Below are 26,939 nucleotides of genomic sequence, written 5' to 3'. Positions count from 1 at the left end.
AGCAGGGTTCCCTCTGATAGCTCAACGCTATAGAGTGTCAGGCTCCTGAGGCTGGGCTGCTAACAGCACTGACCCTCAGGGACCTGACCTTCTGGCCAAGGGAGGAGCCACCCAGCCGTGGCCTCACAGCTGTGCTTCTGCTATCAAGGACATGTGTTTAGTCTGTAGGCCAGTGGAACAGCTGCTCTGGGAGACATGTGAGGGCCTGTGAAGAGGGAGCTCTTCATTGACATGGATCTCAAGTCAGTAAGAAACAACTCCAGGACTAAAACAACTCCTTCTCTAAGACAAGAAAAACCAGGGATGGACCTGGAGGAAGCCACACAGAAGTCCTTGCATTTCCAAGGAGAGGTAGAAATCTCCCTGCTCAAAGGCACTGGGAAACTTTGGAATTTCCCCAACCCCCTGAGACAGATGTGACTCTTCAGCTGTTGTTGCCTAATGACTCAAGATTAAAACCATGTAGACCAAAAGAGCCTTTGTACTTGCTTCTGTTGAACCAGAGGTCAAAGGAAAACATCCATTTTTGCAGAGATCTGAACCCCCAGACTAGATTAGGCCTTCTTCCTCTTACACACCCATAACACCTGCAATTTCTCTTTAATGGACACCACAGCTGTAATTCACCATCTGTCTTCCTCCTCTCTGCTAGACTGTTGGCCTTGTGAGGGCAGTCTGTTCTCTCTCCTCTGTCTGTATCCCCGGTACTGTGCAAGGTGCCTGATCCATAGCTGATGCTCCTTCAAAGTGTATTAAATGTAGGAACTGGGGAACTCATAACTGAATGAGAAGAAATTCAGGGGGAAGGCCTAGCAGTAGGAGAATCAGGTCTGTGGGGAAAAAGACAATGGGTGATGCCCCTTTCCCAGTCACACTCCAGTGTCAGGTTGGACATTCAGAGGGGCTCCAAGTGTGATGTTAGCACCACTTCCATTAGGCTGATCTCTATATTATTACCCAAACCAGGACACCACTGGGTGGTTACACTGGGACACCAGTTGTAAGCTAGGACTTCCCAGGTGCACCAGGACAGAAAGTAGCCTTATTTTTGTAGTATTATCTAAGGCTTGCCCCGCCCAGCAAAGCTGATGAAAATGGAAATGAGTTTCATGCTATTCTCTTGCTCTACAACCTCACCATGCTGTCCACATGAAAAATAGTGCCTCTTTTCATCCCTCATGTTTTGCTCTTTCCAATCCAGTATCTAATTGTGCGGTTCCCATGGTGTGAGGGAAGTGGCCATCAAACTGAATTGACACTGGGGCTGAAATCATGGCCTCAGGGGTGTCCAGAGCCTCTTCTGGAGACAAGAGAATGTCAGGAGGGTACAATTCCCTCCCCAGCAGTCTCACTACCTCCATTCCTGAGTTAACACCCTGAAGGCCCACCCACTACCAGTGCTTCCTCCATGGGGGTTTGAAACAACTCGTGGGATCCTTATGCTTCAGTGAGGGCAAGTTTTACAGTGCAGTGAGAAAAACAAAATCATCTAAAGGCAAGTAGATGGTCTTATAGGTTTTATAGTCTTTCCATTATAAGAGAATAAGATGCATTCCCTATAAAAAATACATTCAAAATATCATTTAATTAACTGTGTGTACTGCTTTTTACAAGCTAACAATAGACCATGAACATTTTTCTCTGTAAAAAATATAAATCCATGATACAATATCTTTAAATAGCAAACATTATTAAAATCATATATGATTACAAGTTTACGTAGTCCTAATCACTTTTCCTTGACTGTAGCATGGTATTATAATAGATTCAAATGTGCAAATAGTTTTGAGTTTAGATGACTTCACTAAAAAAAAAAAAGTACACATTTTCAGCTCTGAGCATTTTATTTATTTGTCCATCAACACCTAACTTTGCTCTGCTCCCTTTATTTGTGAAATTCCATGCTGCCCCTTGGGTGCCATGAGGTCGTCTGAGGGGCTCACTCCCTGCAGATAGGGCTCTAGCACCAGTCTCCTATCTTGCCCATATCTAACTGCCAGAAGCTCAGGAGGTAGTAGTGGATTACATCTGAAAGTCATGGTCACAGAGGTAGCATGGAGATACTATGTAGATTAAATTACATTTATCACTTGGAATTTGTGTTATGATTTATTCATTTGCCTGTGTGTCCATCTTAGTAGACTTCTGAATACAAGAAGATAATTCTTTTCTATCCATACCTGTTCCCAGGAGGGTATGTGAGAGAGAATCTATACTAAGGCATTTGAGCAGAGGAAGGAAGCAAGGAAGGAAGGAAGGGAGGGAGGAAAGAAAGAAGGCAAGCAGGAAGGAAGGGTGTTAGGCTCCTAGTAGGCCCCAAGGGGTTATATGTGGACAGTCATGTTTCCTGGTTGAAACTCATCCATTAGACATATGCAAGTGCCTGGGAAAAAGGCTGAAAGCCTAGTCTTGGGAGTGTGCCAGGTTGTCACCTCCCCTGGTTGTGAAAGCAGCAGCATACTCTGACCCTGCATCACAACCCTCCCTCCCCCCACCCCTGCACAGGATAAAAGGGCTCCTGCCCTGGGCTCCTCATCCACAGCATCCTCAGGAACAGCCTTGTCCTGCCTCCTCGGCATCCCGTGAGTATCCCCTCAGCTGAGAGTGTTGGGAAGAAAAGCCCAGATCTGAACAGAACCAACAGAAAGGGGCCCAGACAGTGGGCAGCAATGGTGAAGGGGCATGACGGTGAGGAAAGAGTCACTGAGGCACCTGTCAGGGGACTGTGAACCCCCAAAGCCACAGGTCTTCAGGATTCCTTCCATTCTTGTTCTGAGTATGTTGTCAGGGGCGCACACAGATCCATCGGGCATCCAAGTGCACGTGTCCCCTCCCTGTCCCCATTTCTGTCCCACAGAGCTTGGCCTAGAAAGCAGCTTGGTCATGGAGACAAGTGTTTGACAAAACCCACAGGGAGGGGACTTTGCCTGAAGCTTCTGTGCTCGTAAAGTTTCTTCTATTTGTTGAAGGTCAAACTCCTGCAGAGATGTCCTGCCAGCAGAGCCAGCAGCAGTGCCAGCCCCCTCCCAAGTGCCCCTCATCGCCCAAGTGCCCCCCAAAGAGTCCAGCACAGTGCTCCCCGCCAGCCCCTGCTGGCTGCGCTCCTGGCTCCAGGGACAGCTGCTGCCTGAGCCACCACAGGCACCACAGATCCCACAGATGCTGGCTCCACAGCTCTGACACCTGTGACGGTGGCAGTGGGCGGCAGTCTGGGGGCTCTGGGTGTGGCCATGGCTCCAGGGACTGTTGCTGACCCAGGATCCTGATGCTGAGACAAGTGATTTGAGAGGAAATGGAAATCTAAAATGCCTGGAAAAGCCCCATGTAATGCAGTCTTCCCTACATCCCCCTATCTCCCTTTCCTGGCTGAGCAGCTGAAATGTTCATGGATGTGGGAAGGAGGGTGAGCTCTCTGCAGAAGGCTCTGTTTGTATGTCTTTTCCAGGAGCCCACGGTCTCCCCTTCTCTGTGCCTCACAGTATTACTACCTGTGTCTGACCAGCTAGAAAAATAAAGCTTCTTGTCACACCAACTGCTTCTCCTTTGACTGCCCTGCTCAAGGGTACTCAGTGAGTTCCCTGCCTGAATTCCTGTGGGATGTTCTGAGTATGTCAGCATGCCAGCACCAGGACTAATCCTAGTGTGGGACTAGGAAGTTAAGGTCTCACACAGAGTGGCCCTAGAAACTTCAGGGTGGGGGTGTGGAGAGGGGCTGCTAGGTAAAAACCTGACTCTTCTTTTTTTTAAAAGATTTATTTATTTATTTATTTATTTATTTATTTATTTATTTATCAGAGAGAGGGAGCACAAGCAGGGGGAGTGGCAGGCAGAGGGAGAAGCAGGCTCCCCACTGAGCAGGGAGCCCGATGTGGGGCTTAATCCCAGGACCCCAGGATCATGACCTGAGGCGAAGGCAGACACTTAACCGGCTGAGCCACTCCAGGGTCCCTAAAATTCTTGTGTGATGTGGTGGAGAGGGACCATCTGACACTGGAATCCCCATCTCTGTTGAGGGTATTATAGAGGATCAGAAATTAAGAAAAATGAGACCAAAGAGGAGGCAGAAAGGAAGGTCTGAGGGAAGAAGATCAAGTTAACCTACAAACGATGAGTTTGAGAGAGAGAGGTGAGCTGCAAAGTTAATAAATTCCAAAACCTGGAGTTGAAGGTTTTCCCTGAGAGAATGCCTGGGGCGTTCAGCAGGTGAGGGGCTCTAAGCTCTGAGTAAACAGAAAAAAGATAACATGGGAAATGTCCCAGAGGGTTACAGAATGGACACCTGTAAATTTCTTTCAAGAGATCTCAGGTAGACTGGAACGGATTTTCCTTATGTTTTGGCTGTTGAATGCTACTTTTCAATGTCAACAACATCAAAAAGACATAGCCATACAGTTACATGGGGTCCCAAGTGGGAGAGCTCCTACCCCAACTTTGGAATAGGATAACATTTATCTATATACCAAACTGAAATGGTCATTTTTTTTTTTTAATTATGTTATGTTAATCACCACACATTACATCATTAGTTTTTGATGTAGTGTTCCATGATTCATTGTTTGCATATAACACCCAGTGCTCCATGCAGAACGTGCCCTCTTTAATACCCATCACCATGCTAACCCATCCTCCCACCCTCTCCCCTCTAGAACCCTCAGTTTGTTTTTCAGAGTCCATAGGCTCTCATGGTTCGTCTCCCCCTCCGATTTCCCCCCCTTCATTCTTCCCCCTCTGCTATCTTCTTCTTTTTTTTTTTTAACATATAATGTATTATTTGTTTCAGAGGTACAGATCTGTGATTCAACAGTCTTGCACAATTCACAGTGCTCACCATAGCACACACCCTCCACAATACCTATCACCCAGCCACCCCATCCCTCCCACCCCCACCACTCCAGCAACCCTCAGTTTGTTTCCTGAGATTAAGAATTCGTCATATCAGTGAGGTCATATGATACATGTCTTTCTCTGATTGACTTATTTCACTCAGCATAACACCCTCCAGTTCCATCCACGTCATTGCAAATGGCAAGATTTCATTCTTTTTGATGGCTGCATAATATTCCATTGTATATATATACCACGTCTTCTTTATCCATTCATCTGTCGATGAACATCTTGGCTCTTTCTACAGTTTAGCTGTTGTGGACACTGAAATGGTCATTCTTGATGAGAGCCAAGCATGCTGTTTCACTTGGATCACTATATTTTTGAAATAATGGTACAGAACAATAGAGGTCTGTTACACCCAAGCTATGATGGCTCTTGAAATGACTTCAAAAACATGAAAAGACATGTAACTGTGGCTACAGGCAAAGTTGAAATTTTTGAGAGAAATCAGAGTTTGAGCATGGTAATTCTAGACAGAGGACAAAACCCATCTGATACTTTGGGAATTCAACTGGATAAAATAAATTTTTGTCATTTCATTTTTTGAAAAGTAAGAATTAGAAAATTAGTTTTGCTCCAATATTCTTAGACACATAGTTTTTTAAGAAACTGGAATAAAAAGTGTCAAAATGAACCCAAATCTATTCTGTCACTGCAATCACTCACCTTGCTTAGACAGAATTCCCTGAGGTGGTGGCTACAGACGTGGGGCTTATATTTAAGCCAGGCTTTGAAATGAACATGGTTGGCTACTTGCCCTTGGATATTTGAAACGTTCTTTAAACATCAAAGTTAAAATACATAACAGAAAAAAGGAAAAAAGATGGGCAAATTCTGTGCAAAGCATTTGCTGTCCTCTGTTGAAAACATGTAAGCCCCACGTTCAACTATGTGCAATCAAAGCAACAAATATTGATAAGTCTGTGCTGCTTGGCCTCAATTCCACAGGAACCATATATATTTCAGGTGGCTAGCAACAGATTCATCCATCAAATTCTGGCTGCACATCAACAACTGGGGAGTGGTGTGGTAAGAATCCAGAGTGCTTAGGTTCGAATCCCAGCCCTGTAACTTAAGAGCTCAGCAAATGACTTCACCTCTCTGTGTCTCAGTTTCCTCAACCAAAAAATGGGGATAATAATATTGCAGTTGGTGTGTTGACTGGTTTATGTTAATATATGTAAAGAATGCAGAACACTACTTAAATGTTAGTTTTTATTGTCATTTAATATGAAGAACTAAACAACAAACTTCTAAGGATTCTGGCTATTGGTATATCTAATCTGGTTGAAGAAAGAAAGAATCAGGGTCAATGAATGTAGTTCAGATATGAAACACCAGGGCAGTCACAAGAAGTCAGGAGTAATCAGGCATGGTTCTGACACTAAACATTGTTTCCAGCAGGTGAGGTCCAGTAGCTGGAGGGAAAATACATTCTCTAGACTTGGTTAGGGCTGCATCAAGCCATCCTGAGATCCATCAATTCATTTTTCAGTCATTCATAACACAAATACTTGTTGAGCATATCTTATGTGCCACCTGCCATTTGAGGCAGTGGGGATACAATGGGAACTAAACAAAAGTTCCTACTCACTTGGAGCAGACATCTGAGTGGGCACTTTCCAGGCAGGGACTTATATTTGCTTAGCCTGCATCCAATTGTGCTATGGTCTGAATATTTATGTCTCCCCCAAACTGATATGTTGAAGTCCTAACCCCCAAGGTGATGGTATCAGGTGGTGGGGCGTTTGGGAGATGATTAAGTCACGTGGGATTAGTGCCCTTATAAAACAGACCCCAGAAAAAATCCTCATATCTTCATCTATGTGAAGTTGCTGCAAAAAAAACAGCCATCTAGAAAGTGGGTGCTCATCAGATACCAAGTCTGCTGGGTCAGGAATTCAGGAAGGGGTCAGCTGGGCAATTCTTCTTTGAGTCTTTCATGTATTTGTAGCCAGATATCCACTGGAACTGTGCTCACCTGAAGATTTGATTGGGCTGGACACCCAAGAAGGCTCACTCAGATGGCTAGCCACTGATGCTGGCTGTCAGCTGAGGGCTCTACAGCTGGCACCCACACCTGGCCTCTCTGGCATGGTAGGGTAGTCCTGAGACTTACATGACACCTAGTGTCCCTTAGAGAAAACCTCCCAAGAGTATTAAGTGGGATCTGCATGACCAAAGGTCATGCAGAAGTCACATGGCATCATTTCTACTATATTCAATGGGTTAAAGCCGTCATAAGCCTGCCTAGATTCAAAAAGGGAGAACATAGTCCCCATCTCTCAATGAGAGACATGTCAAAGAATTTTGGGAAAAGTTTAAAGATATTGAACACTATCCTCATCCTCTCTCTAGTTCACACTACTTACTACTGAAGTCCCAGTGTAAATTTGTGTTCCCACAGTGTTTTTGAAGAACTCAGATTTTGGCCATAGTTATAACATACTCAAGCTTTGAAGAGGATGACTGCTCTTGTGGCCTTGCTGTAACTAGAATGTCCAGAATCATTCCTGCAACAGTAATGTCTTGTCAAAGATACCAAAGGTTTTTACCTATATTATATTAAATTATTATTCCATTCTAGGAGATTAAAATAAAATAACAGTGGAAAAATATTACACAACTAATACATATCTACCAGAAACACTGGTGAAATGAAATCAGTCACCTCTATTACCAGTCACATTGTTATTATTTCCATCAAATGCATTCAGATCTCATTTCCCTTTTCCCCCAAAGCTTTCTGGCCAACATGACATGAGCATCCTTATCTGTGACCCACTTCTATATCTCTTTGATCAATAACGCAGTCAAACAACATCCTTAGATTTGCAAGTCTTGTCCCTTCAGCAGGTGTAGACTGCTAATCTCTGGCTCTGCTTTTAATTCTAATATCTCTGGTTCATTTTGCCTACTAAATTTTTAGCTTTGTTTTTTTTCTTGCTTTATTTCCAGCTTTATCTTGCTATTTAAAAGAGAAGGGGTGTGGGGATATCTGACTCCAATGTCCATGTTCTTAGCTAGCACACTGTCTTGCCTCCCATTATCTTAGTTTGTTTCCCTTTCAGATTCATCCTCCCTCAGATGGCAGCTTTATTTCTTCCTTCTTCCAAGAAACTTCTGGCCCAGGTACTCCTGGCTCTTGGGACTGCTGTGTTCTTTTTAATCACCTTAGCTGGGCCATTGTAAGACATCTCAGCTTCTACCCTATACTCAAAAGCCATTTTGAAGGATGAAGACCTCACTCACCACCCACAAGTGAAACCAATGACAACATATGGACACCTCACTCCCATCAGGGCAACGGGGAATTGATAGCCATGCACTATGACATAAGTCCCCTGGACTTCTCACACACTTACATTATAGCAGGTATCATTTTAGCTCATCATAACTTCATTACTTGTCTATATGATGCCTGCTACACTGCAAGATTCTTTTTTTTTTTTAAGATTTTATTTATTTATTCATAAGAGACAGAGACGGAGAGAGAGGCAGAGGGAGAAGCAGGCTCCCCCCTGAGCAGGGACCCCGAAGTGGGACTCAATTCCAGGACCCTGGGATTATGACCTGAGCCGAAGGCAGACGCTGAACCATCTGAGCCACCCAGACGTGCTACACTGCAAGATTCTTAAGGATGGGAACTGTGTCTTACACATTTCTGAAATGTTCACTCACTACACGTTTGAATGAATGAAGGAAGGAGGAATGAATGAATGAATGAATGAATGAATGAACAACTAGCTTCTGAAAGTCCTGAAAGTAAGGGCCAGATATTTGGGCCATATAGGGATTTCCTTTCTCCCTTCTAACAGGAAAAAAAAAAAAAATCTGGGCATCTAATGAGGAAATGTTGAAGGCCCGGGCTGGAGAGTTTGAAGATCTGTTACTCAGATTATAACCTATCACTGTCACCACTCTCCACTCCTCAGTATGACTAAATCAAAGGAGGAAGAAAGAAAATTTGGGGGGTGATCAGTAATCACCTTGAGTCAGGTCATCTCTGCCTGAGACCCTTTGTATTTCCCTGCTGCCTTTAGATGACCTAAATTGTGGGCTGAGGGTTATAAGATAAGGATCTGCAATAGTGGTAAATGTGTAAGAGGGCTGGATTTATAGTTATATTTACATTTATGTTTATATATCAATGGGATGCAATGGTTTACTTTACTCTTTATTTCCTCTAGTATCACTGGACTGAGATGTCCTGCCAGGATAAACCAACAGCAGTGTCAACCCCTCCCAACTGTTTAACCTTCAAGTATCCTTTAGAAGTTTGCCTCTATGTTTCTTTCTGTTGTGGTTCCAGTTCTGGAGGAAGCTGCTACCTGAGCCACTATGGGACCCACAAATGCCACTGACAGCACATCAGAACATTCTGGAGGCCACAGCTGATGCTACAGCTCTGGGGCACCTGTTGTGTGGGTCATGAGGACCACAGAGCATCAGGGTTGGAGGAACCAGAGGAACAAATACCTGTCCCAGTCTGGTGCTTCTCTTCCTCTTTTCCTCTGTGCCATATCTAGGGCTGAGCTTTCAAGATGGCACTCTCAAGGGTCTGAACCAGCCCATGAAGCTCATTCCTTTGCTTTCCAGAGGTCTGTGTTACTTCCAATTTATGCCACTGTTCTCCCCTTGTGCAGTTATATTCTCCACTTGAGCACCATCTGATTGTGGTATTTTTTCACAGGGACATAAAGAAGGAGAAAGGGAGCCTTGAGCTCCTGGAGACCAGCAGGATATCCCTTGTGGGAGAACACTGGAAATCTTCAAGGAGTAGCTCAGTGAGAGAGAGAGAGGTGAGAGGAACAAGATGCACCACCCGAGGCTGCTTACAGTCATTTTGGAGCTTTCTTTTTTCAAACATTTTTATTTAATCTCATGACCTGGGTCAGCAACCGTCTCCGGACTCAGGGCCTCAGTTGGAGCCCCCGGGCTGTGGCCACTACCACTGTGGCAGGAGTGGGGCATCCATGGGACCTGCAGCCACTGCAGTGGCTCAAGCAGCAGCCTCCCCCAGAGCCTGGAGTGCAGCCCACAGGGTGCTGGAGGCGAGCATTGTGCTGGGCTCAGGGGGCACTTGGGTGACAGGCACTTGGGAGGGGGCTAGCACTGTTGCTGGCTCTGCTGGTAGGACATTGTGGTGGGAAGGCAAGGAGTCTGGGAAAAAAAACTAAAACAAAATGCATGTCATTTCAGAAGCTTCAGGCCAGTGTTTCCTCATTTAGCTCTACATCCTTTCCCCTCAGCTCAGTTGCTCCCCAAACCAAGAGCAGAAGGGAAATGGAAGCTGTCTGGAGTTACGTGGGCCAATATGCTGTCTGTCCTGCCAACAGCTCTCGCCGCATGAGAAAGCCAGCCTGGACCACTGCATGCTCCCCACAGCAGGCCGGCCCCGCAGATGCCCGTGAACAGCGCCGCCATGTGGGCTTTGGGTGCACACAGCAACACTGCCCCTTGTCTCTCTGCACTGGTGTGAGGAGGATGGAAATCACAGCTGGGTGAGCAGGCAGGGAGGGCATGTCTGTCAAGACAAGGAAAAGAGAGATCCTGAGATCCACTGAATCAAAGAGCCCCTGGCATGGCTTGTGGACTCTTCTTCACAGTCTTGTTTTTCCCTTCCCCTGCTGCCCACCCTGGGTCTCTTTCTGCCACCTCCATCCTGTCTTCTTGCTTCCCTCTCCTTGCTAAGGCACAGACACATCTGCTCAACCCTATCAGCTCAGACTGTCCCCAAGCTGGACACTTATTTGATTCTGTGGAAGCGGAAGGCTCTTCCTCAGGCAATTGTGGACAGAGGAGCCCAGGACCTGAGCCCCTGTATACTGAGCATTATGACATGCAGCACAAGTATGTGTCCTTCTTCTCAACCCAAGGTGACAGTACCACATATTCCCAGGGCCAGGCTTTCCGCATTTTTCTAGGGACATATTTTGAGGAATGACAAAAAAGAAGCAGGCAATATCAATGACAGTCCAATTACCCATGGCACAATCCCACTAGCTGCCATTCCACTTTTATTTGTACATTTGCACTCAGGATATATCCTTGTTGGCATTGGTAATATGGAGACAAGAGAACTGCTCTTGGCTAGCTCAGAGTCTCTCAGAAAGACAGATGGACAACTGAACAACTACATAGTGTCCATGTACTAACTGATGTAGCACAGTTGCGTGCAAAGGCATTAGGCCACAGGCCACTTTGAGGGTCAATCCTCCACTTCTCTGTAGATTCCCTCATGGAGTGAAGTTTTAAGGGTGTTGATTAAGCTAAGCTTACTGATCTTGGAAGCAGAAGAATGAAGCTGTGACCATGGCTTGAAATTTGTAGCCCTTAAGAGAACCCGTGGAATCTGGAATACAGTGTGGGGGTGGGTGAGTGGGAGAGGAGAGTGTCAGGATAGGTGTTGATGGAGGAGTAGGATGATGTGAAAATGTGACCTTCATCTGTGGGGCTAATAGAAATCACAATTAATGGAAAACAAAGAACATCTTTTTATGGTTGTCTGTGGGATGTGTAGAGTTGAATCTAATTCTATATATTATACTGATAATTGATGAAGATTTTGTTAGATTTGTTGATAATGATGAGGTTGATAGAGTTGTATGCATTTCACTTAATGAATAACTTTGGTAATCCCTGAGGTTTGTATATGGTGAATTCATGTGAGCTGAATTTTATTTTCCATTTGGTTTAAATTAAATTAATATTTGCCATAAATTCATCATTGAATTCCTTTGTAGTAATATAATAAAATATGTTATAGCTTCCAACGAAAAACCACTTCATGAATTGAAAAGAATTTTTTATTATACTATATGTTTCCAAAGAAAATCATCACAATTAAGATGGTATTAAGTTTCTAATAATCATGAACTTAAATTATACTGTAATTTTAAACATAACATTGTTTTGGTCAGAGTAAATGGAAAACTATAGAATCGGATACTTCTTCTTAGGCACAAAATACAATGTAAGGGGATGTTAGTTCCTTCTTCCCATTTGCCTGTTGCTCCACTTTGAATAATTATGATACCATGAGTTTATTCAGGGATTTTGAGGAATTGTTAACAGGGAATAGGAATTCAGATGGGGAGCTGGTGAAAGGCTGGGGCAAGCATGCATGTTTTTAGGAACATACTACTGGGCCTGCAGAATGGGGTCCTCAAGGTGTTATGTTCTGATTTACCCTCAGAGCTAGGCTGGAAGTGACATTGCCCTTATGTTATCAAGAGCTCCCACTCACTCATTCCACCCTGCCATGGAGACACTGTAATGAAAAGAGACCATTACAAAGGATGAAAATCGGTACTTGTGGAATGCTGGATTACGTGGTGTGGCTCAGGAAAAGAGGGAGTGGAAAGAAACATAGCTCTATTTGCACTGCCATTCCGACTTGGCCAGTGGAGCTGGGCATGAGAATATAGCAAATGGAGGGGCTCAGCCTGAGGGGAAGGGTGCCATTGGGGAACCCTGGGCCTTTTGCCAGCTCAATTCTTATCTGTGTCCCTGTCTTACATTACAAAAGACTGAGATCTAGCCTGAGCCATCACTTGCTTTATGTTCTGGAACTCTTTCTCATTAATTTATCCCCATGCTTTTTTATTGAAAAACCATTTGTTGGGCATCAGCTGTAGGCCAGACACCACACTCAGCATCAGAGATCTAGCAGTGAAAGAGACAGACACAGCCTCTGTCTTCAGAGAGGTTGGTAACCAGCCAATAGGACAAGAATCAAACACAACAGTGATGTATATTCATTCCCAAAGAGGAAATTCAACTCTTGTATGGGGGTGAGAGGCAAACCTAATCTAGAGCTCAGATAGTTCCAGGAGTCGACACTGTCTTTTTTCATCATCCATGGTTTTTAGGACCGAGTACAGACTATTTTCAGTCCAAACTCAGGTGATCTTGGGTGTTTGCCAGGTAAGAATCAGGGTGTGATGCAAATCACATAAATTGGTCAAGAACTAAAGGATTAAAACATCCCAGAGACACTAGATGCAGTTGTTCTTATAGAATGCAATGGATTTATGGGTCACTTTCCGAAGTCCTGCCCTTGGCTTCCTACATTGCTGTTTTTATGCCAATTGCCTTCCATCTCTTCTTTCTGGAGAAGAGGAGTCATAATCCCCACTTCAGAGCCCACCCTCTTGATGATTAGATGCAGAGAGGCAGGTGTCCTGGACTGACAGGAGTGTCTTCTCAACTCCAGGGTGAGGGCAACTCAGGTGTGAAATATGGCAATGGAGCGCTCATCCCTGGCAGTCCAGACACTCTGCAGTCCTGTGGGCTCAACCTAGTTTGGCTAATTGAAACTTTGGAAAAGCTCATCATCTGGTTAGGCCACATGGTGTAATAGGAAAATGCATTGCAGCATTGCAGATTTTTTATGCTCCTTTCAGCCACCATGTTGTCTGTATGAAAAGGAATATTGAATTATAGGTAAAAATCAAGCATTATAGATTTAATTCCAGGAAGTGCATCTTGACCAAGATGGGTCAGTGACAAACTAATCAACCAACCAAGGACCTCACACACAAGCACATCTGAAACATTTTTTTGTTAATCAATCCCTTCCTAGTTCAAGTCTTCCCCATCACCAAGACCATCTATATCTTGTGAAATCTATAAGGATTTATAAATTTATAAGGAAGGTGAAATGAGGGAGCCTAGAAATCTGTCTTCACTTACAGTTTGAGCATACTTTTCCCTGGGTTCCTCTCTGGGTCCTAATTACCCCATTTGGGATATAAGCATAGGCCCATTTCTACTGAAAATGTTGCTGATTGACTCTGAATCAAGCTCCAACAGGGTTTTGAAGGCACACACATTGTTTTATAAGGATTGTGGCTAGATTCCCAAAGCTGGAATAGGAACCAAAGTGCCTCCCCTTCCACAGACAACATGTACTGTTAGAGCCCTATGGGACTTACCTATGCAGTGGCAGGACTGGCCCTAAAATCTTCTATCTTCACTGCCCCTGTCTCCCACCTACATTCTAACCTATGTAAAGAGAAGACTAGGAAAAGGGAATATTTTTCACATAGCAGGTCATCATCTTGGGAGAAAGGTCTGTGGCATTTTCTTCTCCTCCCCATGGGTAAAAGGAGGAGGATGCTCTTTGCATATAGCCAAGTGAAGAGGCTCCAAAGGGACCACTCACTATGGTTAGAGGTGTCTGTAAGAAAGAGAGATGAGCATTTCAATTTTTCTTTAGGCTATCATGTTGTATCTGTTCTCTGTTCCTATTGTGTTAAGAGGAAAGGAATGGGCAGTTTAGAGAAGACCAGCAGCCTGAGGCCAGCCTGCATGCTTACTGTTTGGTGGGGTAATTGGACACAGGGGGTGGCAGCCAGGCTTAAGCTGTTGTGCCAGTGCTCTGCTAAGGAGGGCTGTCTAATGACACAGGACAATAAGTCAACACAAAATCTGTGTCACCATGCTGTTGGAAGATCCCAGCAGGTCACATGTCTCCTACAAGAGAGCCAACAATAGCAGGCAGTGTTTGGTAGCAGGACCAGTTAACAGGGGATGTTTCACTCTCCCTACTCTCAACCTCTTGTCTTGCCTTTGCATAATTTATGTGGGAAGAGAAAAGCCTATGCAGAAATGGAGGGGAGGATCTGAGATTAAAGTTTAAATTGTATTAAATTGGACATTTCCTGGGGGGAGAGAGAAGATGGCAGAAGAATAGGTGACCAGCATTTCATCTGATCCCTTGAATTCAGCTAGTTATCTATCAAATCATTCTGAACACCTGTGAATTCAACCTGAGCTCTAAGAAAAGAATTGCTGCAATTCTACAAATAGAAAAGCAACCACGTTTTGCAAGGTAGGAGGTGCGGAGACGTGAATCTGAGGGGATATATGGGAAGATAAAGCGTGAGGGGAGGGAACATCCATAAGCCAGCTACTGGAAAATGATACAGCAGCGGAGTGCAAAATCAGAACTTTTAGAAGTCTGCTCTTGTGGCGGACATCCCTCATGTGGCCAAGCAGGGCAGAATTCTAGGTGGGACTGTGTGGTCTCAGGATCCCCAGGGTCACAGAAATAATGGGGGTGCCTGAGTGCAGCAGAGTTCCCAAGCTTTCGAGCGGGGGAAGCCAGCTACAATTAGGGAGCCCCAGAATGGCCTCTCAGCTAGGTGTTGCCATAAACCAGGAAAAGAGCCCACTGCATGATTGCACAACTGCTCTCCAAGCAGGGACCCAGCAAGCCACAACTGCTGGGAGACCCTGTACCTTCCCCAGGGAGGAACAGCATGGGTTCATGCACAATCAGGCAACCACTCCCCAAGCAGGGACCCAGTGAGCTGGGAAGCTGTGGTGAGACCCCCAACCTTCCCCGCCCTGGGAGAATTGGTGCTGGTGTGCAGTGCAGGAGTCTGTGGAGTTTGGTGCATCAAAGGGGATTGACTGCTTTTCCCTGAGGGTTCGCTGAAGAGTGAGGGCCCCGATCTTTCAGGTCTGGGGGACTGCCATTTTAACTTATTTTTCATCCTCTAAAGCCGCATGAAAAGCCTTCAGGAAACAAAAGCCACATAGAGCAACCTGAATCAGCTTACACTGAGCCTGACCCACTGGCAAGGTGTGGTGCAACTCCACCCAGGCAAAGACACTTGAGAATCAGTGCAACAGGCCCCTCCTCTAGAAGACCAGCAGGACCATCAGTTGAATACCAAGTTTATGGATCACTCAGAACTGAAAAACTACACTAGGGGAAAATAGTATACAGAATTCGAGGACTTTTCTCATGGGGCTTTAGTCTCTCAGATTAAAATTTTCTTTTTCTTTTTCCTTTTTTTTACCTTTTCAACTAATTTCTCATTTTATCAACTCTTTGTTTTTAAGTCTTGTTTCAATTTTCATTTTTACATTTACATTTTACAGATATATTCTTCATTTTTGGCTTCCTTTCACAGTATTTCATATATATATATATATATATATATACAATATTTCTTTACAATTTTGGGATTTAGTGTCTTATATCAAACAGACCAAAATACACCCAGGACCAAGAGGACCACCCTGTTTTGTTCACCTCTGAGATTATATCCTCTCCCCCCCCTTTTTTTTATTTTCTTTTTTGGTTTCTGACCTATTCAGATTTGTCTAGTGTGTATTTCGCTGGGATCATGGTTGATATTTTTTATTTTATTCTCTCGTTCATCTATTCTTCTCTGGGCAAAATGATGAGAAGGAGAAATTCGCAACAAAAGAAGGAATCAGAGCTATTACTCTCTGCCACAGATCTAATCAATATGGATATAAGTAAAATGTCAGAGCTGGAATTCAGGATAACAATTATAAAGTTACTAGCTGGGCTTGAAAAAAGCATAAAATACACTAGAGAATCTCTTACTGCAGAAATAAAAAACTAATCATGCCAAAATTTAAAAATGCTTTAGCTGAGATGCAGTCTAAAATGGATGCTCTAACAACAAGGGTAAATGAGGCAGAAGAGAGAGTCAGTAACAAAGAAGACAAAATGATGGAAAGGAAGGAAGCTGAGGAAAAGAGAGAAAAACAATTAATGAACTATAAGGGGAGTCTTTGAGTGAAACACTATTAGAATTATTGGGGTCCCAGAGAAAGAAGAAAGAGAGAGAGGGACAAAAAGATATATTTGAACAAATCATAGCTGCTAACTTCCCTAATCCAGGGAAGGAAACAAGCATTCAAGTCCAGAAGGTAGATAGAACCCATCTCAAAATCAATAAAAATAGATCAACAACCCTACATATAATAGTGAAGCTTGCAAATTTCAGACATAAAGAGAAAATCATGAAGGCAGCTCAAGACAAGAGGTCCTTAACATACAGGGGTAAGAACATTAGACTGGCAGTGGACCTATCCACAGAGACCTGGCAGACCAGAAAGGGCTGGCATGATATATTCAGGGTACTAAATGAGAAAAACATACAGTCAAGACTACTTTATCCAGCAAGGCTGTCATTCAGAATGGAAGGAGAGATAAAGAGCTTCCAGGACAAACAGAAACTAAAAGAATTTGTGATTACTAAACCAACCCTGCAAGAAATACTAAAGGGGATCCTGTAAGCAAAGAGAGAGGCCAAAGGTAACATAGACCAGAAAGAAACAGAGACAATATACAGAAACATGGACTTGACAGGTAATACAATGGCACTAAATCCCTATCTTTCAATAGTTACTCTGAATGTAAATGGGCTAAATGCTCCAATCAAAAGACACAGGGCATCAGATTGGACAAAAAAAGCAAGACCCATCCATATGCGGTCTACAAGAGACTCATTTCAGACCCCAAGACACCTCCAGATTGAAAGTGAGGAGGTGGAGAACCATGTATCATGCTAATGGACATCAAAAGAAAGCTGGGGTAGCAATGCTCATATCAGACAAATTAGATTTAATTTTTAATTTTTTTTTTTACAATTTTTTATTGTTATGTTAATCCCCATACATTACATCATTAGTTTTAGATGTAGTGTTCCATGATTCATTGTTTGTGCATAACACCCAGTGCTCCATGCAGGATGTGCCCTCCTCAATACCCATCACCAGGCTAACCCATCCTCCCACGCCCCTCCCCTCTAGAACCTTCAGTTTGTTTTTCAGAATCCATCATCTCTCATAGTTCTTCTCCCCCTCCGATTTCCCCCCCTTCATTCTTCCCCTCCTGCTATCTTCTTCTTCTTTTTTTTTTTCCTTAACATATATTGCATTATTTGTTTCAGAGGTACAGATCTGAGATTCAACAGTCTTGCACAATTCACAGCGCTTACCAGAGCACATACCCTCCCCAGTGTCTACCACCCAGTCACCCCATCCCTCCCACCCCACCCCCCACTCCAGCAACCCTCAGTTTGTTTCCTGAGATTAAGAATTCCTCATATCAGGGGCGCCTGGGTGGCTCAGTTGTTAAGCGTTTGCCTTCGGCTCAGGTCACGATCCCAGAGTCCTGGGATCGAGTCCCGCATCGGGCTCCCTGCTCCGCGGGAAGCCTGCTTCTCCCTCTGCCGCTCCCTGCCACTCTGCCTGCTTGTGATTCCTCTCTCTCTCTCTGTGTCAAATAAATAAATAAAATCCTTAAAAAAAAAAAAAAGAATTCCTCATATCAGTGAGGTCATATGATACATGTCTTTCTCTGTTTGACTTATTTCGCTCAGCATAATACCCTCCAGTTCCATCCACGTCGTTGCAAATGGCAAGATCTCATTCCTTTTGATGGCTGCATAATATTCCATTGTATATATATACCACTTCTTCTTTATCCATTCATCTGTCGATGGACATCTTGGCTCTTTCCACAGTTTGGCTATTGTGGACATTGCTGCAGTAAACATCGGGGTGCATGTACCCTTTCGGATCCCTACTTTTGTATCTTTGGGGTAAATACCCAGTAGTGCAATTGCTGGATCATATGGTAGCTCTATTTTCAACTTTTTGAGGAACCTCCATACTGTTTTCCAGAGTGGCTGCACCAGCTTGCATTCCCACCAAGAGTGTAGGAGGGTTCCCCTTTCTCTGCATCCCCGCCAACATCTGTTTTTTAAAAAATTTTTAAAAGATTTTATTTATTTGACAGAGAGAGAGAGAGAGCAGAAGCAGGGGGAGAAGCAGGCAGAGGGAGAGGGAGAAGCAGCCTCCCTGCAGAGGAGGGATCCCAATGCAGGGCTGGGAACATGACCTGAGCCAAAGGCAGACGCTTAACCAAATGAGCCACCCAGGCGCCCCAACAAATTAGATTTTAAACCAAAGACTGTAGTAAGGAATGAAGAGGAACACTATATCATACTTAAAGGGTGTAGCCAACAAGACGATCAAACAATTATAAATATTTATGCTCCTAACTTGGGAGCAGCCAATTATATAAACCAATTAATAACCAAATTAAAGAAACACATTGATAATAATACAATAATAGTAGGGGACTTCAAAACCCCACTCACAGCAATGGACAGATCATCTAAGCAGAAGATCAACAAGAAAACAGGGCTTTGAATGACACCCTGGACCAGATGGACTTCACAGATATATACAGGGCATTCCATCCTACTGCAACAGAATACATGTTCTTGAGTGCAAAGAAACCTTCTCCAGAGGGTTTCTACCTTCACGGTCCTGCATGCCATATTTGAAAGTCTCTGAAGTACCAAAGTCTTAATGTAAAGATAAGTCCCTAATCTAGCTGAGGTCAGCACACTTGCCTTTCAGTCCAGTTTAGGGCAGTTTGCAGAGTGGCAAAGTGACAATAACTTCTTCAGCCACATTACAATCCTCTCCTCTTATGAATTCTATTCCTGCTCAGTGTGGCAGGAATCAAAGATGTCACCCTCTTTCCTCACCCTCCTTCCTCCCCACCCTTCTGTTCCTCTCTTCACCTCCCAACTGTCACCTCCTCCCTTGTCCTGCTCAGAGCCCCTCTGAACTCCACTCCCCACCCACCCTGGTCACAGGCAGGAGCACAGACTTATCCCTGGGGTCTCTGGCAGATGAGATTCTGGAGCTGGGGTCTTTTATAGGCCCCAGGCTTGGCTCCAGGAGGGACAGAGGTGGCTCTTGCATAATAAGACACCTGCTGGGTCATTCCTGATATTCCCTGCCTCCCAGGAAGGCTTGGGAGCTCCTCAGACCCCTCTGGGGCTGGGGTCTGAGGGGCTTTTCCAGTCACATCCTTCCTGAGGCTGGGGCCCTGGAGAGTCAACTTAGGACCCCAAGGCAGTAGTGCCTGCACAAAGACTCCGTGTCCTCTGGGAGACCTCAGTTCTAAGCTACAGGTGGTTTCATTTTGTATTTTTTTTGTCATTGTGGAAATATTCCATCCTGATTCCCTCTCACACTCCAAGCTTATGTCTTAGGTCTGCTTTAGGTACCCACTGTCCTCAGGCTGGTTGCTCAGGAGCCTTGAATTGGGAAAAATCCTCTCCATCCACCCATCCTTTCTAGGTCTGCCCTTTGGTGGGGCCTCTGAATCTGCTTGTCCCCAAGAGGAGATTGTATTACCTTAATTTCTTTTAGTTATAGGGACATTGATGGCTGTCAAGACAACAAACACTTGACTTGGTTAGAAGACAATGACAAACACTTGACTTGGTTAGAAGTAGACAGGCTAAGGAATTCAGACCTCTGTACCTATAGTCAGGAAGCTTGGTGTACATTTTAGCTCTGGTACAAACCTCTGAAATATCACTTGTTTCCTAAGTAGCTGTGTTCCTTACTAAAATGATAGTTTTATTCATTGGTTTGAACATTAAGAAATGAAAAAATGTGTTGTATGTTTGGCACATAGAAGATACTTAAAAATGTATGTTAAAATAAATGACCGGCATCTAAAGCTTTTGTGAGATGGGCACTAGAGTCCCAACTCTCAAGGAGCTTATCCCTAAACTATAATAAGACACCTGGGAAAGGTTCATCATGTGGGGGGTTTCTGAGCTGAGAGCACAGTTATCGTGGGGATAGGGTGAGGTGGGGGTGATGCTGACCAAGAGATTGAGTTCCATTTGTCATTGTGGGATCACAGTTTGAGTTAGATAGGTTACTCATTTTTTGAGAGCACACTATGTGCCACCCATTGGGCCACAGACAGGGACAGAATGTGAGCAAAACAGAGCTGGCCTCACCCTCACTGAGGTCCCAATATAAGGAAGACAGTGGATAATATCTAAGTCTCTTTTAGCCTGGAGGTGTCCAATCTCCAACCTATTTATTATTTACTTTCAGATACAGGGCCTGCCTTCCAAGAGCTTCCAGGTCAAGGATGAAATGAATCAACACATGAACAAAGTATTTAATTAAACAGACATTCATTTAGTGCCTTGGTTGGAGTCTATGCACAATGGTCAGGAATTTGGGATTCAGAAGTAAATCAGACACAACCTCTACCCTGAGAAGCTCACAACCCACTGGACCTTCTGAAATTCTTCTTTGCATGGGAGAAGTCCACATGATCCAAAGAAGATGGTGTTGAAATTCATCTCCTGAATCATTATTTTGTAATGAGATTTGTGGGAAACTTCATTTAATCTACTCTGTCATTGCTGTTGTCATTCTGAGTTTCCTGATTCTCTGAGTGGAGGTATTTGTAACCATGATGGAGGTCTAATGGATAGGAGTGCATGTGTGTTTATATGAAGTGTGTGTGTGCACCCACATGTGTGTACACCTACACATGCATGCACACACATTGATAGACTGGAGGTGAATAGAAAAGCACAAAAAATGGGGCACCTGGGTGGCTCAGTCAGTTAAGCATCTGCCTTTGGCTCAGATCATGATCTCAAGGTCCTGGGATTGAGCCCCACATCAGGCTCCCTGCTCAGCAGGGAGTCTGTTTCTCCTTCTTCTCCCTGTCCCCCACTTGTGCTCTCTCTCACTCTCTCTATCTCTCAAATAAACAAAACTTTTTAAAAAAAGAAAGAAAAGCACAAAAGAGCCAATCCCCCTACTTCTCAGTGGCAGGGGATAGAGAAGAACCTCACTATATGCTCCCGTGTCCAATTTCCTTTTAAGGTCCCTCATCCCTGTATCATGACCTGAACTGAGTGTGACACAGCATGCTATTCATGAGTGGTCCCTGCTCATCAGTTGTGTCTTCCGTATTTTCAAATGTTCTGGCTATTTGTGTTGATCTCCACAGTTTGGATCTCAACAGAATGTGAGACTCACTGAGTAAAGAAACACTGTTCCTGTCCTCCTGGGATCCAGCAGACTAGCTGGTACGCTTGGTTGCTCAAACAAATAAACATAGTGGATGTGTGTACAAACAATGATGAATACCAGGGGGGAGCTTGCTTCCTAGTCCCTTTAGCTTGGGAATTAAGAACCTCTGAGCTGGAATCTGTAAATGTTTCCTGGATCTCTCCACCTGAAGGTCTTGCTAGGACCTCAAATCCATTCCCTCCCAATGTGTGTTCTGTCTACATCATGTGATCATTTCCCTGGTCATGGGACTTGGTACAATCTTTGATTTATCCATTTTCTCCAATGTAAACATATAAAGAAATATCAATTCTTATAGATTCTTCCTGAAAAATTCTCTTAATCCTTTCTATCCTCTCATACCTACTCCTCCTGCACTATGCCTCACTTCACAAAGCCTGGAGAGAAACAAGTGACCACCCATCTCATGAGAAGGAATTGGCATGTGATGACCCAGGACTCTGGAGCCTCAGCCTGGTGACCAGCTTCTTGGGAACATCAGACAATCTGAGGCTCATCTTTGGGGAAGGATGTGGCTTGTTGACGGCCTGTCCAGTTTTGGGGTACTAGTGAGAAGCCTGGGTGCAACTGTGGCTTTCTGGAAGGAAAAGACTTTGAGGTGGGGATGTCAGGAATGGCTTCACTAATTCCTTGGTAGTGTAAAAACTGCTCCTGCAACTCTCAGAGACAAGGCTCACCTTGGTTCCCTGCCTAGGGATTCCCTGTAAAAGGTACCCCTGGCCCTTCTTCCTCATCTTCCGAGACATCTCAGGAGCCTGAACTAACTCTGAGTGTGGTCTTAGTAAGTCAGTCTGTGCAGGCAGCTCTGGGCCTGGAGAACACCCTGGATGTGGTGAATGAAAGCACAGGAGTGAAGAGGAGGAATCAGGGGTGAAGCACAGTGAGAGTTCTGGGAAAGCAGGGCTCAGACTTGGGGAGCTTAGTCCTTGTGTCCAGAAGGAAAGTGAGCAGCTCTGGTGGGTCTCTATTTAGTGTTCCTGGACATCAGGTTTCACACACCTGATACACCTGAAGAGGATGGGTCTCTGCTTAGTTGTAAATTCATTTTGTAGGCATGTGGATAAAATGGTGACAAACTGATATTTGTATATACCATACAGTCTGTGCACAGAATTGAAATGCCAACTACATGCATCTATGGGACTTTTCCTCTGGAATGGGAGTATGCTTTAAAGACATGTTACTAGCATATGAAAATGGTTTGAGAATAGAACATATTCTTCTTTGTTTGATGCATTATTTGGCTTTAAGGTTGCTTTAACTCCTGCTGAGATGTCCTGTCAGCAGAACCAGTAGCAGTGTCAAACCCTCCCAAGTGTTTCCGAAAGTACCCCAGCCCTAAGTGTTCCCCCAAGTGTCCACCCCAGTGTCCAGCCCTATATCCCCCTCTAGTCTCTTTCTGCTGTGGCCCCAGCTGTGGGGATGGTGGGTGTTGCCTGAAACACCAGAGGTCCTTTCTCTTCCACTGGCACTGGCACCAGAACACCGACAGCTGTGAGTGTGAGCCCTAAGTGTGTGTGTGTGTGTGTGGCCGCCTCAGCTGCTGCCATGGCTCTGGGGGCTGCTGCTGACCTGGGTCCTGAGGACCACCAAGAAGTAACAAAGGGAGAGAAAACAATCCTGGGCCTGCCCCCGCTGGACGCTTTCTCTTTTTCCTTTTCCTCCCTATAACTTGGAGGCTGAAAGAGTCCAAGGACACTTGGAATATTTTAATGGTAGATATTTCTGTTTGACCCAACATTCCAATTGTTCACTAGACATTCTAGCTTTTTCCTCTGATTTTTTTCCTGATGTGACAATAAACCTCACATTTTCTGCTCACATTGTGCTTTGGTCTTTATCATTCCTTCTTCATTTAGGGTCAATTATCAGTGACCTAGCCTTCTTCCTCCCCCACAAAATCCACACACTTTTCACTTAACTTTCAAGCTTCTTCATTTACTCTGAGGAGCCTCCAAAATGGCAGCCCATCCTGGGCTTTCATAGGAGGCACTAACTTCTTCTTTTTTTTTTTTTTTTCTATTATGTTATGTTAATCACCATACATTAAAGAATTAGTATTTGATGTAGTGTTCCATGATTAATTGCGTTAACACCCAGTGCTCAATGCAGTACGTGCCCTCTTTAATACCCATCACCAGGCTAACCAATCCCCCCACCCGCCTCCCCTCTAGAACCCTCAGTTTGTTTCTCAGAGTCCATAGTCTCTCATGGTTCTTCTCCCCCTCCAATTTCCCCCCATTCATTCTTCCCTTGCTGCTATCTTCTTCTTCTTCTTCTTCTTCTTCTTCTTCTTCTTCTTTTTTTTTTTTACCATATAATGTATTATTTGTTTTAAAGGTACAGGTCTGTGATTCAACAGTCTTATACAATTCACAGCGCTCACCATAGCACATACCCTCCCCAATGTCTATCACCCAGCCACCCCATCCCTCCCACCCACCACCACTCCAACAACCCTCAGTTTGTTTCCTGAGATTAAGAATTCCTCATATCAGTGAGGTCATATGATACATGTCTTTCTCTGATTGACTTATTTCGCTGAACATAATACCCTCCAGTTCCATCCACATCGTTGCAAATGGCAAGATTTCGTTCCTTTTGATGGCTGCATAATATTCCATTGTATATATATACCACTTCTTCTTTATCCATTCATCTGTCGATGGACATCTTGGCTCTTTCCATAGTTTGGTTATTGTGGACATTGTTGCTATAAACATCAGGGTGCATGTACCCCTTCAGATTACTACATTTGTATCTTTGGGGTAAATACCCAGTAGTGCAATTGCTGGGTCATACGGTAGTTCTATTTTCAACTTTTTGAGGAACCTCCATACTGTTTTCCAGAGTGGCTGCACCAGCTAGCATTCCCACCAACAGTGTAGGAGGGTTCCCCTTTCTCTGCATCCCCACCAATATCTGTCATTTCCTGACTTGTTATTTTTAGTCATTCTGAATGGTGTGACATGGTATCTCATTGAGGTTTTGATTTGGATTTCCCTGATGCCGAGCAATGTTGAGCACTTTTTCGTGTGTCTGTTGGCCATTTGGATGTCTTCGTTGCAGAAATGTCTGTTCATGTCCTCTGCCCATTTCTTGGTTGGATCATTTGTTCTTTGAGTGTTGAGTTTGATAAGTTCTTTATAGTTTTTGGATACTAGCCCTTTATCTGATATGTCATTTGCAAATAATTCTCCCATTCTGTCGGTTGTCTTTTGGTTTTGTTGACTGTTTCTTTTGCTGTGCAAAAGCTTTTTATCTTGATGAAGTCCCAATAGTTCATTTTTGCCCTTGCTTCCCTTGCCTTTGGCGATGTTTCTAGGAAGAAGTTGCTGCGGCTGAGTTCAAAGAGTTTGCTGCCTGTGTTCTCCTCAAGGATTTTGATGGACTCCTGTCTCACATTGAGGTCTTTCAACCATTTTGAGTCTATTTTTGTGTGTGGTGTAAGGAAATGGTCCAGTTTCCTTCTTCTGCATGTGGCTGTCCAATTTTCCCAACACCATTTGTTGAAGAGGCTGTCTTTATTCCATCGGACATTTTTTCCTGCTTTGTCAAAGATTAGTTGATCATAGAGTTGAGGGTCCATTTCTGGGCTCTCCATTCTGTTCCATTGATCTATGTGTCTGTTTTTGTGCCAGTACCATACTGTATTGATGATGACTGCTTTGTAATAGAGCTTGAAGTCCGGATTTGTGATGCCACCAGCTTTGCTTTTCTTTTTCAACATTCGTCTGGCTATTCGGGGTCTTTTCTGGTTCCATACAAATTTTAGGATTATTTGTTCCATTTCTTTGAAAAAAGTGGATGGTATTTTGATAGGGATTGCATTGAATGTGTGGATTGCTCTAGGTAGCATTGACATCTTCACAATATTTGTTCTTCCAATCCATGAGCATGGAACGTTTTTCCATTTCTTTGTGTTTTCCTCAATTTCTTTCATGAATATTTTATAGTTTTCTGAGTACAGATTCTTTGCCTCTTTCGTTAGATTTATTCCTAGGTATCTTATGGTTTTGGGTGCAATTGTAAATAGAATCGACTCCTTAATTTCTCTTTCTTCTGTATTGTTGTTTGTGTATAGGAATGCCACTGATTTCTGTGCATTGATTTTATATCCTGCCACTTTACTGAATTCCTGTATGAGTTCTAGCAGTTTTGGGGTGGAGTCTTTTGAGTTTTCCACATAAAGTATATCATCTGCAAAGAGTGAGAGTTTGACTTCTTTGCCGATTCGGATGCCTTTTATTTCTTTTTGTTGTCTGATTGCTGTGGCTAGGACTTCTAATACTATGTTGAATAGCAGTGGTGATAGTGGACATCCCTGCCGTATTCCTGACATTAGGGGGAAAGCTCTGTTTTTCCCCATTGAGAATGATATTCGTTGTAGGTTTTTCATAGATGGCTTTTATGACATTGAGGTATGTACCCTCTATCCCTATACTCTGAAGAGTTTTGATCAAGAGAGGATGCTGTACTTTGTCAAATGCTCTTTCTGCATCTATTGAGAGGATCATATGGTTCTTGTTCTTTCTTTTATTAATGTATTGTATCACATTGATTGATTTGCAGATGTTGAACCAACCTTACACCCCAGGGATAAATCCCACTTGGTCGTTGTGAATAATCCATTTAATGTACTGTTGGATCCTATTGGCTAGTATTTTGGTGAGAATTTTTGCATCCATGTTCATTGGGGTATTGGTCTGTAATTCTCCTTTTTGATGGGGTCTTTGTCTGGTTTGGGGATTAAGGTAATGGTGGCCTCATAAAACGAGTTTGGAAGTTTTCCTTCCATTTCTATTTTTGGGAACAGTTTCAGAAGAATAGGTATTAATTCTTCTTGAAATGTTTGGTAGAATTCCCCTGGGAAGCCATCTGGCCCTAAGCTTTTGTTTCTTGGGAGATTTTTGATGACTGCTTCAATTTCGTTAGTAGTTATAGGTCTGTTCAGGTGTTCTATTTCTTCCTGGTTCAGTTTTGGTAGTTGATACATCTCTAGGAATGCATCAATTTCTTCCAGATTACCTAATTTGCTGGCATACAGTTGCTCATAATATGTTCTTATAATTGTTTGTATTTCTTTGGTGTTGGTTGTGATCTCTCCTCTTTCATTCATGATTTTATTGATTTGGGTCATTTCTCTTTTCTTTTTGATAAGTCTGGCCAGGGGTTTATCAATTTTCTTAATTCTTTCAAAGAACCAGCTCCTAGTTTCATTGATCTGTTCTACTGTTCTTTTGGTTTCTATTTCATTGATTTCTGCTCTGATCTTTATTATTTCTCCTCTCCTGCTGGGTTTAGGCTTTATTTGCTGTTCTTTCTCCAGCTCCTTTAGG

The 26,939-nt window shown here is 43.7% G+C and overlaps 1 protein-coding gene across 1 annotated transcript; it reads left to right on the top strand.

Moving 5' to 3' along the window:
- The first annotated feature begins 2,986 nt into the window (after positions 1–2,986).
- On the top strand, positions 2,987–3,253 carry LOC116627288 (late cornified envelope protein 3C-like). The gene has a single exon (XM_032397034.1). The coding sequence runs from the start codon at positions 2,987–2,989 to the stop codon at positions 3,251–3,253; it is 267 nt and encodes an 88-aa protein (XP_032252925.1).
- Positions 3,254–26,939: the final 23,686 nt, after the last annotated feature.

This window comes from Phoca vitulina, unplaced genomic scaffold, assembly GCF_004348235.1.
Source record: "Phoca vitulina isolate PV1807 unplaced genomic scaffold, GSC_HSeal_1.0 scaffold96, whole genome shotgun sequence".
NCBI classification, from domain to species: domain Eukaryota; kingdom Metazoa; phylum Chordata; class Mammalia; order Carnivora; family Phocidae; genus Phoca; species Phoca vitulina.
The sequence above is the reverse complement of the archived record's forward strand: the minus strand, read 5'-3'. Positions and strand labels throughout refer to the sequence as shown.